Source organism: Moschus berezovskii, chromosome 20 (genome assembly GCF_049115385.1).
Source record: "Moschus berezovskii isolate FMDL1 chromosome 20, NW_MosBer_1.0, whole genome shotgun sequence".
In the NCBI taxonomy this organism is placed as follows: domain Eukaryota; kingdom Metazoa; phylum Chordata; class Mammalia; order Artiodactyla; family Moschidae; genus Moschus; species Moschus berezovskii.
Window position 1 is genome coordinate 45,147,282 of NC_142479.1, and position 15,954 is coordinate 45,163,235.

General features: G+C 42.6%; 1 protein-coding gene across 2 annotated transcripts; it reads left to right on the forward strand.

The window, feature by feature from the left end:
* Nucleotides 1–270: 270 nt before the first annotated feature.
* On the forward strand, nt 271–15,953 carry ZNF286A (zinc finger protein 286A). Of its 2 annotated transcripts, XM_055407349.2 has the most exons (6): nt 271–332; nt 606–816; nt 1,965–2,053; nt 5,666–5,780; nt 6,816–6,908; nt 11,606–15,953. In XM_055407349.2, exons 2-6 carry the CDS (start codon nt 780–782, stop codon nt 12,835–12,837), a joined length of 1,566 nt encoding a protein of 521 aa, XP_055263324.1. In that variant the 5' UTR covers nt 271–332; nt 606–779; the 3' UTR covers nt 12,838–15,953. The 2 variants fall into 2 exon arrangements, with proteins under 2 accessions (XP_055263324.1, XP_055263323.1); XM_055407348.2 differs by lacking the exons at nt 271–332; nt 1,965–2,053 and adding an exon at nt 2,101–2,271 and having other exon boundaries at nt 730–816.
* The last annotated feature ends 1 nt before the right edge of the window (nt 15,954 follows it).

Sequence of the window (15,954 nt, forward strand, 5' to 3'; positions counted from 1 at the left end):
GGCCGCCTCAGCAGCGCCACGTGCAGACAGAGCGCGGAACTTACAATATCGCGGTTCTGCCGTTTGCTCTCTTGCGTGTCCGCGGGATCCCGCACGAGATAAGCTTCCGCTACTCTCGCGAGAGGGAGGCAGCCCGCGGCTTCTAGGATTCCCCCAACCGCGCCCCGCGTGCTCCCACCTGCTAAGGAGCGGGAGTCTGGCCGCGCCCGGAGCCTTCTGGGAATCGTAGTTCCGGGGCCGAACGAGGCCCGCCAGCCTAACCCCCTGCTCTTGCGCATGCGCGGCCCCGCTGGCCCGAGAAGTTCGTAGCCTTTGTGAGGCCGTGGTGGGAGGTGAGTTGTCGCTCAGGTGCCGGTTCTCTCACTCGGCCTCGTTGGTGCCCCCAGGACAGCTGTCTGCACCGGTCCGGGCTGGAGTGCGCGCTGGAGGAAGGGGCGTCAAGGCCAGGAATGAGGCCCGGGGGCGCGAGCCGGGCGGCCGGGTGGGGGGCTTGGTCTGCGCGGCGGCCCTTCGGCGGCGGCCAAGGCGCTCCGGCCGCGCGGTCACCGAGCGGCAGCCCCAGGCGCGAGCGCCCTGCCTCAGGGATGCTTGTCCCGGCTTTCCAGGTGCCAACTTCGAGGGCCGAGCCGGCTCGGGACGGAGAGAACCCTTTTGGAGGAGCCCCCCGAGGGGCGGCGGGAAGGAGGACCACGAGGCCTCGGGGCTTCCCGCCCCTCCGCCCCGAGAGGGCTGCGCTGGGGGGAGAGCAGAACCTTCACGGCCGGGAGGAGGCGGCGACCATGGAGACTGATGTGGCCGAAACGCCCGGGAAGAGAGGTGAGGGGGGCCGGTGTTGAACTTGTGCTGGGGGCCGGGCCGAATCCTTCCTGATGAACGGGAGTCGGTGTTGTCCGGCTCCTTTGTCTGGGAAGGGACGGGCTCTTCGAGGGAGAGTGGAGAGCTGCTGTGGGATCCCCCCTCTTCCCACTCCAGCTGGGTGCACAGCAGACCCTCCAAAGCCTCCCTCAAAATGTGAGCCAAATGTTATTAATAGCTGCTGAGGCTTGGGCATAGCCTCTCACTTTGTCTCACACCTTCTTCTCCTGGGTGGTTATACCATCCTAGCCTCATCAGTGGGTCCGACGGTTTAGCTTTTTGGTTGGCAAAAGTATCTTCCACATCTTCCCAGTTGGCTCAGTGGTAAAGAACTCGCCTGCTAATGCAGGAGACACAGGAAAGAAAGGCTTGATCCCTGAGTCTGGAAGATCCCCAGGGGAAGGAAATGGCAACCCACTTAAGTATCCTTGTCTGGGAAATCCCATAGACAGGAGCCTGGCGGGCTACAGTCCATGGGGTCGCAGAGTCGGACACGACTGAGCACGCAGGCATTTTCCACACCTGTTTTTCCACTTTGCACAAAAACTCTTTCATTTCAGTAGAGCAGATCCTTTGTCTTACAGAGGAGATACGAGGCATAGGAGTCAGTGACTGGCTTCCAGTTCTCCTAGATCAAGGCTTTCTTGAAGTTTGCTCTGTGACCTACATCAAATCCACGCTCCTCCCCCACCCCTGCTTGTTGGATTTCTAGGTTCTACCCCAGTCTCAAGTAACGATAATTATTTGGAAGTGGGATCCAGCAGTCTACCTTTGGACTAAGGTTGCAGGGTGATTTCTTTCAGAGCTGTTGAGCCTGTTTTTCCCATATTAATTTAATATAGATTAAGCCAGGGTGGGGGGGAGCGGTGCAGCGGGGACCTTAATTTCCAGGCTCAGAGGGTGCCATCTTCCAGGATCTGTTAGGGTAACAGCAAGTGAATGAATTGAAGCCCTGAAGAGCAGCGTTCCTGAGTTATTTCCAGATTGGGATCCCTTCAGTTAGCAGTGTCTGTCAGGAGCACCAGTAGTACAGTGGCAGGAGTTTTAAACTTGCAAATCTGCTTCTGAGATATGTTTGGGTCCTATCATGACTGCTTTCTTGCCTTTAGCTCTTCCTCCCCAGGATTCTCCCTTTTCCCAAGAAAACTGCACAGAAGAGGGGGAAGTGGCAGCTTTGCGCCTCACGGCCAGGTCGCAGGTGAGTGAAAGTCTCTGCTGATTATTGAAATTCACCTTATCTCTCAGATCGTGGACACGCACTCTTCTGTTTGAAGTGAAGTTTCTGTGTCCCACTAGAGCCCATCTGGAGAGCTGAGTTCTGATTCTAAGAGATGGCTCGAGTGATCAGTGGATTCGGTGGGAAATGTTTTCTACTTCTTCACAGTATCTTGTGCATCTAGTTTTATCACTCAGCAGGTATGGAAGGAGCTTTGCTTTTCTTTAACGTAGCGGCTAATTTCTGTACCTGGTATTTGGAAATGATTTTAAATGATAGTGTGGTACACTCTTCTTAAAATGTATGTTTCAATAGGGGGAGACAGCATACACATGACTGTTAAGTGGGAATTTAAGAAAGCACCTTAAGTGCTGGAGTGGATTATGAACATAATTACTCATAATTCAAAGAAATACCAGAAAAGGAAGCCTATAGAAGGATTCTAATCAGCCCTCCAAGATGATGAATGCTCAGGTATTTTAGAGGTGAAGTGTTACCAAGTTGCAGCTCACTTTCCAATCTCTCCCTTCCCCAAGGGCTGATATTAAGAATTGTTAATTTGGGACTTTACTGGCAGTCCAGTGGTTGAGACTCTGCTTCCACTGCAGGAGGCCCGAGTTCAATCCCTGGCCAGTGAACTAAGATCCCTCATGCCCTGTGGTGTGGCCAAATATATATATATTAAAAGAATTGTTGGATTTAAGTGGTAGTTGTAATATATGGGTGATCGGTATAATAGTCTTTCAACTTTCTTTGCATGTCCAAAAATTTTTATTAAACTTGGATAGGAAAAAAAGAGTTCTCCCTGATGTGTGTCATACCACAACCCAAAGATTCCTCCACTAGCCTCTCTCTTGGCTGCTTTAATCCAGAGTGTGAAAAGTGGGCCTGGCACATTGCTACCGTTTATCAAAGTGATTTCTCAGGATCCTTGTGTACTTGCTGGCGTCCATTGGTTCCTTGAATGTCTTACATGAATATTGAAGATTTTATCACTCAAGAAGCTTTTTAATTTGCAGCTAATGAAAACTCAATTCAAACTGGCCTAAGCAAGTTTATTGACAATTATAAGGGAAAATCCAGGTCTGGCTAAAATTAAGTTCAGACGGTGACAGTAGAACCTGTTTTCTCCATTTCAGTCACCTTTTCTTTTCTCTGTGTGTGTTTTGCACTCAGTCTTGTCTTCTAGTGCAGTCTGGCCCCTATCAAATTTAGGCTTACCTCTTCCCATGTGGAAAATCAGAGGGAAAGAACATCTTCCTTTCTGGTCGTTCCAGATTCCAGAAGTACTGAAAGTTAACTCTAATGGGTAGTATACCTTTCCTTCAACCATTATTCACCAAATTTGAGTGTGATGATCAGAGTAGAGAATAGACCTGAGCACACACATGTAAACCTGTATCCCACCCGTGGGTTAGAGGTGAGCTAGTACTGCCTGAACTGTGTGGACTAAACGTAGCCAGGCATGGCAGCCAGAGGACAGCCAGGGTATAAGCACCAGGAGAAGGGTGAATGCTTAATACATTTCAACAAGAGACTAGTTTCGAGAGTTGTTACAGCTTCAGGATGGATTAAACCTTCTATGGAAATTTTGAAAATTCTCTCTGTGTCGTTTTTGTATTGCATTAGATTTTGTTTGATGCTAATATCGCAACTGTCTTTCTTATTAGAATTTGCCTGGGCTGTGAATCTTTTACTTTTCAGATTTTTTTTTTAATGTTTTAAATTTTTGCTCACAGTAACCAGGTGAAAGGCACAGGCATGTATAAATATAAAAGTATATTATGAGTACTAATCTCACCAAGTTGTTTGCTACCTCTCCCTATTGAGGATAACAGTTTAGTGTATATTTTTCCATATGTTTTCGTTGAACTTGAACTACTGTATTCAGACATGTAGTATACTATGTTTCTTCCATTTCCCCACCCACCCACCCAGTCCCCAACTTTGGGGGTTTTGTCTGGATCTCTTTTTCTGTAGAGAGGATATGTCTGTTTTAAGAAACCTTCTTATAAGGGAAATTAATTTATTCATATTAATATAATTACTTGTGTGTTTCACATTTTTGTTGCTGTGTGATTTTTGTAATTCTGTTTACTATGCTTTCTCCTATATTTTTTTCTGCGTTTTGTGCAGTAGTTTGCATTTTGTTTTTCTGATTTTTTGTTCGTTTGTTTTTCTGAATTTTTTTTTAGTGGTTTGGAAGTTAATTTCCACTGTCAACTTAGCTATAGATAGGCAGATTGGAGGATCAAAGTTATTTTTTCTCATAGTGTCTTGTCTACTTAGTAGCTGATTAATGATTTTTACATTTTCTAAGGATGATTCCTATATTTTTTAAGTCTCTAAGATTAGTTCCATTTTGGGAAACTTTATTTGAAATAATTTGAGACTTATGTAGCAAGTGGTAGAAAGATTTCTCATATATGTATTCCATTCAGATTCTCCAGGATTTAACATTTCACTTCATTTATTATTTTCTTTTTCCAGAATCAGAAAGTTGATGTTGTTATAGTACTATAACATACTGCTTTTATTCATGTTTCCCAGTCCCTTATTTTTTCTTGATTTTCTTCCCCTTAATTTCTGCTTTTATCCTGTAATTCCTTCTGTTTTCCATCGTTCTGTCTCTAATTTGACTTGTTTGCTTTGTTCACTTAATTATACTAATTTTTTTAATGAAATGGAAATGTATCTTCTGAGTACAATTTTAGCCTATGACATTGATTTTAGCCTTTTATTTCATTATTGTTTTGAAATTTTAATATTTTTTAGTTTTTTTCAATTACCATCAGTTATTGCTTTTTTATTTCTGTTTTGAAATTTATTAACATTTACTTTGTTACTTTTGCAAATGCTTTGTGAATATTTAAATAGAAGTTTTTTTCTATAAAGTTATAGCATTTGGTATATTTATTTCAACAACCTGGAATATTATTCCCATTCTCTGTTGCTTAAAGAGAAATGTTCAGTACTGGTATGTGTCTTTTTCCAATGAGTTTTTGTATTTTGTGTGTTAGATAAACTCAGTCCTAAGGTGTTTATGTATGAACATTTACATTTTATATCTGTACCCTTTCTTAATCTATTGGTGTCATTTTACAGTTTAATGCTTCTTGCTTTGAATTGATTCTGTACTTCACTGAATTTGATGCCCGTCTGTTCCACAGCTTGTCCAGTCACAAGTTCTGTGTAAATTATCTTTCAAGTTTTTTATTGAGGACTCATAAGAATTATACAGATGTGCTTTTTGTCTCTGCCTATATTTCATTTACTTTGCCAAATTGTTTTGTTGATTCATTGGTTCCTGTTTTAACTCTTTATTCCCCAGAAAAAATAATAGTCTCTCCGTGTAGAAACCATGGTCTTCTTTTGATTCTCATGTTGGATATTGGACAGTGTGCCTGGCACATGATTGTTACCCAGTGACTTTGCATGGAAAGTCCAGAACACATGAGAATGCTTGTCTCTTACTGCAGTCATTCCCCCTGTTGAATACATCTACGCGCTTACTCCAGGGCCAGCAAAAACTGAGAGGTGATAGGGAGACTGCGGAGAGACAGATGGTGAACAGAAGTATGTTTTGTGTCTTAGGCATCAGTGACCTTCAAGGATGTGGCCATGGACTTTACCCCAGAGGAGTGGGGGAGGCTGGATCCTGCCCAGAGGGACGTGATGCTGGAAAACTACAGGAACCTGGTCTCACTCTGTAAGGACAGACTCTCACTGTGACTCCTGACCTGCTTGTGGGGACCTCACTGTTTTATTGACAGTGAAGTAGCTTAACAAAGCCAGAAATTATGTAAAGTATTGGTCCCTTTGGACCCAGAGAGAATCTGTTTAAGCTCTAGGGTCTTGGTGAAATGTCTGGGCTTGTTTTCTTTTATTAGGAGTCTTTGGATTAAGGTGACAGAAACTGAATTCACACTAGCTTCAAAGGGAATAAGGTACGGTGTCAGGAGTTTCTTTTATCTGCTTATTTTTTAATGACGTGCCATAGGTTTGCCCGAATCTCCTTGTGGGCAGAGATGGCCTTTCACCTTCCAGTTATGGAGCTGAGGAAAGAAAGAGGGCTTCTGTCCTGGGAGTTTCAGCAGATAGGCTTGTGTGTCCATCATGAGATAGTTACTCAAGCCAGGGAAATAGAGAACACTCTGGTCAGTTTGGATCCTGTGTCCACCTCTGTGTGGTGTACTTGTGTGCAAGTGTGTGCATGTACACACATGCATATACATGTGTTCGTATGAGGAGTGGAAGGAACTATCTTAGCTCCTCCCAAATCTCATGTAATAAATTCCATAAGAAAGTGGGTTCTAGTAACTGAAGAAAAAAGAAAGGAAAACATCAGAAACAGCTAGTCATAGACCCCCAGGCTCATGATGCTACTGCAGGGGTCCCACTTCACCCAGCTCTTTCCCTGAGCTGAGGACTGATGAGCAGTGTCTCTGGGACTCCCATAATAAACAAGTGAGAAATTATTTTTTTTTTCTTTCCATTTTTTACAGGCTAAATGTTTGTCTTTTCACATGCGTGTGACTCCTTACTGTGCCTAGACTCTTGCTGCGCAAGTTTTAAGCTTCATTTATAGGCTTCCACCTCCCTTATTCCAGAACTTCCTATGGTGTCTTGTCTTTGTGGATCCAGGGGTTGGGACTGTGCTCTGGGACACAGCTTTATAGCCATCACCAAGAGCTAAGTTCCTTTTTTTTTTTTTTTTTTTTTTTTTAATTTTTCTAATGAGCAGGGCTTCCAGTTTCCAAACCTGAGAACCACAGTTTGGAGAATGGAAAAGAACCACTGCTGCTTGAGAGAAAAGCCCCCAACAACAGCTGCTCAGGTGAGTCAGATAGATGGGGTTCTTCAGAAAGAACAATCCCATGGGATGCTAAAGAAGTCAGGACTTCCCTGGTGGTCCAGTAGTTAAGACTCCTTTGCTTACAATCCAGGAGCCATGGGTTCAATCACTAGTCAAGGTACTAAGATCCCACACATTGTCTCTGCTTGCTTCTGTTAGAGATGCTACAGTACAACATGTCAAAAACTGAATGCCTGGTATGTGCCCAAATTCTCCATCCCCCTAACAGGATCCTCTTCCAATAATTGTATTAATGACACTTGCTGCTTATCAAATTGTACATGTCAGAAATCTGAAAATCTTTATATAACCCCTTTGCCTTTATCCAGTTTGTCCTTGTGTTTATCTGATCACTTCTAAGTATTTCCTCATCATTAACATCCCTCTGTCTCCCTTTCATCTGAGGTCATCTCCCTGACTCCACCCTTACCCCTGTAAACTCCATTCTTCATGTGGCAGTGAGTGATGTTTTCAAAATGCAAGTCTGATGCCATCACCCTTTTGCTTAGGGCTGTCCGTGGCTTCCCATTGGTCTTAGGATGACAGCCAAAATCCTAGAGGCCTATGGACGCTTGTAAAATCTGTCACTTACTCATAATATACAGCCCTGCTTCATAACTACTTTCCCTCCGATTTTGTACCTATCTTAGCAACTCTTAATGATTTTAGCATTATTGAACATATTTAACTCCCCAAATTGTTGAGAATCCTAGCAAGCTTTTGTTTATGTGGGTTATATCTACCAGTAGTTACCATATTAGAAGTTAAAAGTGAGAAAGATTTTAAACTGGAGAAGGCAATGGCAAGCCACTCCAGTACTCTTGCCTAGAAAATCCTGTGGATGGAGGAGCCTGGTAGGCTGCAATCCGTGGGGTTGCTAAGGGTCGGACACGACTGAGCGACTTCACTTTCACACATTGGAGAAGGAAATGGCAGCCCGCTCTGGTGTTCTTGCCTGGAGAATCCCAGGGACGGGGGAGCCTGGTGGGCTTCCATCTATGGGGTCACACAGAGTCGGACACGACTGAAGTGACTTAGCAGCAGCAACATGATTAATTTAGAAATAACAATTATAAACCCATTATGTGTTAACGCAAATAACACAAATTAAATAAAAATTATTTCTCTACAACAAAAATTTATTGAAAAGAATGGCATTGTTTTACATTTTTGCAGGTCTTTTTGTATATGGCTAATGGAGGACAGCTTTATAATTGCATCTACTTCTGAATGCAGCTTGATGTGATGCGTTGTTTTGGTTGGCCTATATGAAGAATGTTGCCTCACACCAATATTTAGTTGCAAGAAGAAGGAGTATTTTATAGCCTTTTGAGATAATTTTGGCTTTTCTTCTGATTATACACCAAAATTGGGCAAGTAGTAGTTTCCTAAAGGTTAGGTGCAAGGTGCATCTGAAACCATATCCATGAGCTTTTCATATTAAAATCTATTGGTCTTTTGGAAAATTTTGATTTACTGAGTTAGGCAGACCTTCCAAATATTGACACATTATGCTGCTGCTGCTGCTGCTGCTGCTGCTAAGTCACTTCAGTCATGTCCGACTCTGTGTGACCCCATAGACGGAAGCCCACCAGGCTCCCCCGTCCCTGGGATTCTCCAGGCAAGAACACTGGAGTGGGTTGCCATTTCCTTCTCCAATGTGTGAAAGTGAAAAGAGAAAGTGAAGTCGCTCAGTCTGTCCGACCCCTAGCGACCCCATGGACTGCAGCCTACCAGGCTCCTCCATCCATGGGATTTTCTAGGCAAGAGTACTGGAGTGGCTTGCCATTGCCTTCTCCGGACACATTATGCAGTATTTTAAAAGCACAATTTTCAGTATCAGCACTGACCTTATCAGAAAAACCTGTAAGTATTAGGAAACTGTCAAGCTTTCAGTGGGAGGTAAAAGTTTTCTAAAATTCTAATTTCTGTCTAAAAGCTCATATTTTTTCAAATACTGTCAGTCGTTTTCTTTGAAATGGTAGGCTCATCTTTTTTTCAGTTTTGAGAGAATATCTGCCAGATACCCAACATAGATAACATAGTTTGTCAGTTATTCTTTCAACTAAAAGTGCTAGTCTATTTAAAAAAGAAAAAAATGACTGGTTCCGCAATGGATGGTTTTCCTCAAGACAAGCACCATATTTTGATAAAAGTGGACTTTCATTATGAATATTTCCTATTTCATCATCTAGAATGTTAAAAAGGTATGTAGTCAAAGTTTAATAGATTAAAATTAATTTATTAAATTAATAATGTTTCCTGTTATTTCCACAGACAGTTTTAGGTGAAACTGGCTTTTTTTTCCCCCCTGCTTAAACTGATAGTACACAGCAGGGGAAAGTGTAACAGCTACTAGTACATCTGGTGTTTTGTCCTGATTTGTGCCTAAGTTGTGGGCAGTTTCACCACCATTACTTTTGCAACATAAATCCAACATAAATCCAAATGTCACGACAATGAAAAAGGCTAATAAGATCCAAGTATTATTTTGAAAACAGTCTTGAACCTAGAGACTCCCAGAGGTCCACAGACCACACTTTGAAATCACTGCCCATACTAGCCTTATATCAATTTATATTTTACAAACAACTTATGTAGCACCTATGCTGTATCAGGGTCCTCGGTGTTTTATAAATATCCTCATTTAATGCTCCTTGAGGTGGGTGTTGTTTTCATTCTTCGTGAAGCAGGTACTGTTTTTGCCCCATCATACAGATAAGGAATCTAAAGTAGAAAAGTTAAATAAGTTGGACCAGGTCACATGGCTGGAAGTGGCAGAGCTGGTTTTAAATTCATGCATTCTGATTTCAGAGTCCATGCTCTCAACTGCTATGCTCTTCCTAAATGCTGCCTCTCACCTTGGGGCTTCTGTACATATCATTTCCTCTACCTGGAAGGCTCACCTCTGCATCTGTACCTGTTGCCTGGAACACTCACCCAGACCCCAGCCCCACTTGGATTTCAGCTCAGTGATTTGCCTTCTCAGGGAGGACCCCACCCCTTATCCCCCTGGATTCCCCTTATAATCTTTCACAGCATCATTTGCCGTTTATTTCTTACTAAGGTACATTTTTTATATGTATTCATGGATGTCAAACTAAATTTTTTTCTCCCCTTGTGTACGTAGGACTGTTTGTTTTCCCCAGAGCCTAGCATATCCAATCCATAATCGTTGAATGAACAGATAGATGAGTAAATAAATGAACAAAGTTAATCTGGCTGTGTGGAATGAGGGACAGGTCTAACTTGTCTTCTGAATGTTTAATAAGTCATAGGACCATTAAAAACCAATTATCTTTAGTTCACTGACTGAAATTCCACCTTTGTATTGTCCTTAATTCCTTTATATACTTGACTTTGTTTCTGAAATTGCTTTTCTGTTTCATTTTTTGTTGTTTGTTGTTGTTTTTAGTTGCTAAATCATATCTCTTTTGTGACCCCATTAATCCACCAGGCTTCTCTGTCCATGGGCTTTCCCAGGCAAGAATACTGGAGTGAGTTGCCATTTACTCCTCCAGGAGATCTTCCCAACCCAGGGATTGAACCCATGTCTCCTTCACCAGATTCTTCACCACTGAGCCACCTGGGAAGTCCACCTGTCAAGCTACTAGATTTTTTTTTTTCTACCAGACCTTTTTTTAGGCAACCGAGAATTTATCTGATCAAATGGATTTCACTGAACTATTTATTTATTCTTTGGAACTATACTCTTTATAAATTATTTTGGCTTTATAATTTCATATTGAACATAAAAATTATAATAGATGTATAGTAGATATATTCAGAGAGATTGGCTACTGTCCCTGCTCTTTTGTATTCTGGTGCTCTCTCTGTAGGTAATCTTATTTATTAGTTTTTCATGTATCTGTCCTTGATTTTGGAATGTCGATAATATCTATATCTCAAAGTAGCAAGCCAAACACACTCCTTTCCAGTTTGCTGGGGTTTTTTAAGTCTATTTAATGTATCCTGAACATCACCTCCTAGCAATTATGTAGTGATCGATCTCCTATTTTTTTAAGTTGCACATACTCCATTGTGTGTACACACCATGATTTAATCAGTTCTCTATAGTAGAATATTTGAGATGTTACCAGTTTTGCTACCTCAATTAGTGTTGTAATGTTTAGCCTTGTACAGTATATTTGCCATTATATCTTAGGGAGGTCATAGATTTTTGAATGGGGACATTATAAATGCATTCTTAGGGGAGATTTTAAACTGAAAATGGAGTGCATAGTAGGATTGAGTAGGGCTGGGTGACTGGAAACTTAGAAGTCATCACTGTGCCTGCACCAAGGTGGTGACTGCCTGGCTGTTTCTGATAGACAGCGCTCGATGTTCTGTTAGAGGTTGTTCCTCCCCTGTCCTGATCTGGGATACTCATTTCCTGCTCATCCAGCAGTATAGCACTTCTTCTCCATCCCTCCTCTTGTCTTTCTGGTCATCCTTTGCCCTATTCTGCCTCCTGGGTCAGATTGTGTACTGATTTATCTGCATACTCTGTACATTCGTTCCCCTCCATATGCTTCTCTTTGCAAATCATCTTCCAAGAGTCAAATCCACTTCCTCATTGAAGCAATACTTTTCACCTTCATTAACTCTGACCTGTTACAGAACTGCCATTTTGTCAAACTCAGAAGATGAAGGAAACTTACATTTCCAATTTCTTTCAGACTCGGAGACTAGTCCCAGAAGCAAAGATTCAACTTCAGCGCAAGATTTTTCCAAAGAAGAATCATGCCAGGTTGCAGTCATAGACAGGCTGACAAGGGACAGTGTCTGTGACTCCAGCACAGAAACAACTCTTGACTGTGAAGACTGGCTGGAGAATCAGCAGGGAAGTCAGGAGAGACACTGGAGAGGAATGTTCACCCACATGAATTCACTCCCAGAAGAGAGAGCCCCCGAGCACGACATTTACTGGAAAAACCTAGGCCAGAAGTCAGTCCTTCTCACTCAAGACAGAGTTCCCAAAGGACCCTATGCTTTCCACACCCTCGAAAAAAGACTGAAACAGAAATCTACCTTAATGAAAAAGCAGAGGACCTATAAAGAAAAGAAACCTCATAAATGTAATGACTGTGGTGAACTCTTCACTTACCACTCAGTGCTCATTCGACACCAGAGGGTCCATACAGGGGAGAAGCCCTACAGCTGTGCAGATTGTGGGAAATCTTTCAGCCACAGGGCTAATTTAACCAAACATCAGAGAACTCATACAAGAATTCTCTTTGAGTGCAGTGAGTGCAAAAAAGCCTTCACCGAAAGTGCATCCCTTGCCATTCATCAGAGGATTCATATTGGAGAGAGACCGTATGAGTGCGGCGAGTGTGGGAAAGGCTTTAATCGAAGCACCCACCTTGTGCAGCACCAGCTGATCCACACGGGGGTGAAGCCCTATGAATGTAACGAGTGTGATAAAGCCTTCATTCACTCCTCAGCGCTCATTAAACATCAAAGAACTCACACCGGAGAGAAACCTTACAAATGCCAAGAGTGTGGGAAAGCCTTTAGCCACTGCTCGTCGCTTACTAAGCATCAGAGGGTTCACACCGGAGAAAAACCCTATGAGTGCAGCGAATGTGGGAAGACCTTCAGTCAGAGCACACATCTTGTCCAGCATCAGAGGATTCACACGGGAGAGAAACCCTACGAGTGTCACGAGTGTGGGAAGACCTTCAGCCGGAGCTCCAATTTCGCTAAACATCAAAGAATTCATATTGGCAAGAAACCATACAAATGTAACGAGTGTAGCAAAGCCTTCATTCATTCGTCAGCCCTTATTCAACACCAGAGAACTCATACTGGGGAGAAACCCTACAGGTGTAACGAGTGTGGGAAGAGCTTTAAGTGCAGTTCATCCCTCATTAGACATCAGAGAATTCACATGGAAGAGCAGCCCTGAAAAATGACTTGAGTGCAAAGGAATGTAAGTTGGTGTTATTGCTGTGTTAAATACCTGAGTGGTTTAGGAGGAAGACCCAAAAAATGCTGCCTGAGAAACAGTTCTATGTGCGTCTAATTCTACTCACATAATGCAATAGTTTTGAGCCATAAACAGAAGGTTTCTTCTGTCCATTGATTTGATCATTCTGAATACTTCCAGCCAGAAATCTCAAAGATTGATCCCTAAACCACCACCCCACTACCCATTATGCTCTTTTGTAGAAATTCAGAAAGTCCTTGGGAGTGGGTAGCAGTACAGTCATTGTGAAGTCCAGTTCCCCCTCTTTGTCACGCCAAAGCCTGTTACTGCATCTCACTGTGTAAGGACGTCATTATCTTGTAGGTGAGGCTGAGGGTTCATATCCTCAATTATCAGGGAGACAGAGCTGTTTATTTTCAAATCCAAAGTGGACACCCAGCTGTCTGGGGAATGTCGTTTCTTTTACATTAACTATAAAAATTTAAAGATTAGAGTTGAAATACACTCTGGCTTCCCTCCCAGCCCCAAAGGCTGCTGTCTCAGTTGATGAACAAATGGGGTCTGAGTTATGCGCACATGGATTAAGCTGACACTTAGATGGTTATTACCCCTCTGCTGGGTACATCCTCACTTCACACTTCCTTGGAAGTGACCTTGAGATAAAGAGTTGGACCCTTAACTGTAGTTTTTTTTTCAGGTCCCTCTTTCCTTATCTTTGACATTGAATGAATCCTCCCTACAGAATTAGGGAGATTTCACTCCTTTACCTCATTCTGTTGTGTGTAAAGTAAGTTTTGTCACTTTGAGAAAAAGCCCCTGGGATATGGAGAGTCTAGGAAGTTGACTGATTCAGTTGCTGTTCCATTTAGAGTCCCAGGCAAGAAGACCTGGAGCAGCTCCAAGGCACAAGAAATATATCCTCAGACTTCACGTTATGCACATTTTTTGTCGTCATTCTTCTGTGTATTGGTCTTTGTCGTATCCCAGAGCCCTGGAGAAGGTAGAAAAGGCACAGAGCCACACTGATCTTGACATAAGTTACGTGGGTGACCAAAGACCTTATAGTGGGATGGAAACACAAAAGCAAGAGTTCAAATAAATATTTAGCAGGACACCACACAAATGTCTTGTTATAGACTTTTTTTTTTATTGTTACAGAAACTTAACAGAGACTGAAAAGAGGATTATAGAAAAGAGAGGAAACATTTGCAGATTTCCTCTCTCTTCTCCTAAATCCTGTCCTTGATGAACACTCAACAGCCAGTCCATACTTTTCTTCTCCACGTTATCCCCATTACTCCTTACAGTTCTCATTATTCCCTCCATATACCTTAGTTCTATCATTGAGGAAAAGGAGAGGAAGAGTTTAAAGTGAGGGTAATAGAGATCAAGGTCAGGTCTAAAGCCAGCAATAATGGAAACCAAAACAATAGGAAATGGAGTGTAAAGGACTAAGGAGAGGCTTTGAAAAGAATTTTTTTAAAAATCATTTAAAGAGGTAGAACTCTTGAGAGATGAATCTAGGAGAATGGCTGACATAGGACAAAATAAAAAGGAGCTCAGCCCTCTCGTCACTTGATACTCGGATTAACAACCTGAAGCAAGAGTTGACAAACTGGCCTGGACCCACCACCTATTTCTGTAAATAGTGTTTAATTAGAACTGGACCTCACTCGTTATTTTCATGTCATGCGTAGCTGTTTTGTACTAAAATAGTGGAGTAAGGTAGTTAAGGCAGAGATTTCATGTCCCAGAAAGCCTGAAACACTGTTTCTTAACATTCCAGGTGTTTGAGTGAGAAGTTCATTCATCATTTGGTGGCCAATACTTGGCTAACACAAGATTAGTGGGTTTGAATTCTGCCACCTCCACTTGGCAATTATGTGACTTTAAAAAGCTACTTCCTTCTGAGCCCCAGGCTTATGTGTAAAATGGTAACAGGTCATCCCTCTCTCAAGGCTGTTGTGAGGATAAGACTGCAGGTAGAGAATCTGGCACACAATTACTCTTTTCTCTCATTAGTTTCTAGGAGCCCACACATAAGCTAAAATACACGGATGCTCAAGTTCCTTACAGAAAATGATGTACAGTTGGCCCTCCGTTTCTGAGGCTTTTGCATTCTCAGATTCAACCAACCATGGATGGAAATTTGCATCCACAGTTGGTTGAATCTGCTGATGCAAAACAAAATACAGAGGGCAGGTTGTATTTATTAAAAACACGCATATAAGTGGACCTGTGAAGTTCAAACCTGTGCTATTCAAGGAAGTATTGACTTAACATATCTTAAGGAAGTGGTGAGTCAGTTTAGTCTGCTGTAACGAAACGTCACTAAGTGGTTTGTTTATAAACAACTGTCTCAGTTCTGGAGACTGGAAAGTCCAGGATCACGAGCCTGGTAGGATGTCTGACGAGGCCCCTTCCTGGTCCACGGATGGCCATCTCTTTGCTGTGTCCTTCCATGGTGGAAGGGCTGGGGACCTCTCTGGAGCCTCTTTCATGAGGGCATGTTTGTGAGTCCATGTTTCATGAGTCCTGTTTGTGAGGACTGCCTTCATGACCTCATCACCTCCCGAAGGTCCTGCTTCCAAATAGCAGCACTTTGGGGATTAGGTTTCATCGTGAATTGGGGGTAGGGATGGGGACACAAACATTCTATTAACAAGTGGCTGAGCATCAGTCAGAAGTTAGTATGTTTTCCACACCCTTTGTTTATTGATCTGGAGCTGACCACCCTGCTTCCAGCACATTGGAAAGAAGGGCTTCATAGCTCTCTGCTCTTGCTCCATCCCACACAGCCTCCTGGAGACCTCGTGGAATCTGCCTTTTTTCCTTCTAAGTATCACATAACCAGGAGCTGTCCCGTATGTCTTCTAACTGCAGTTTAGCGTCAAGGGATAGTTTTACTAAGAGCTCTGGCCCTTTTCATATCAGTATTTGTTCCTTTTATGCTTAAGAGTTTAATCTGTCTGTGTGTATTCCCATGGGAATCTTGGAAGTTTTAGTGTCCTGCTTTTCAAATGTTTTTGATTGTTTGTAAACTAAACTTGATTGTTCTTATTGGCCCACTGTCAATAAAGATATCATTTGTATAAT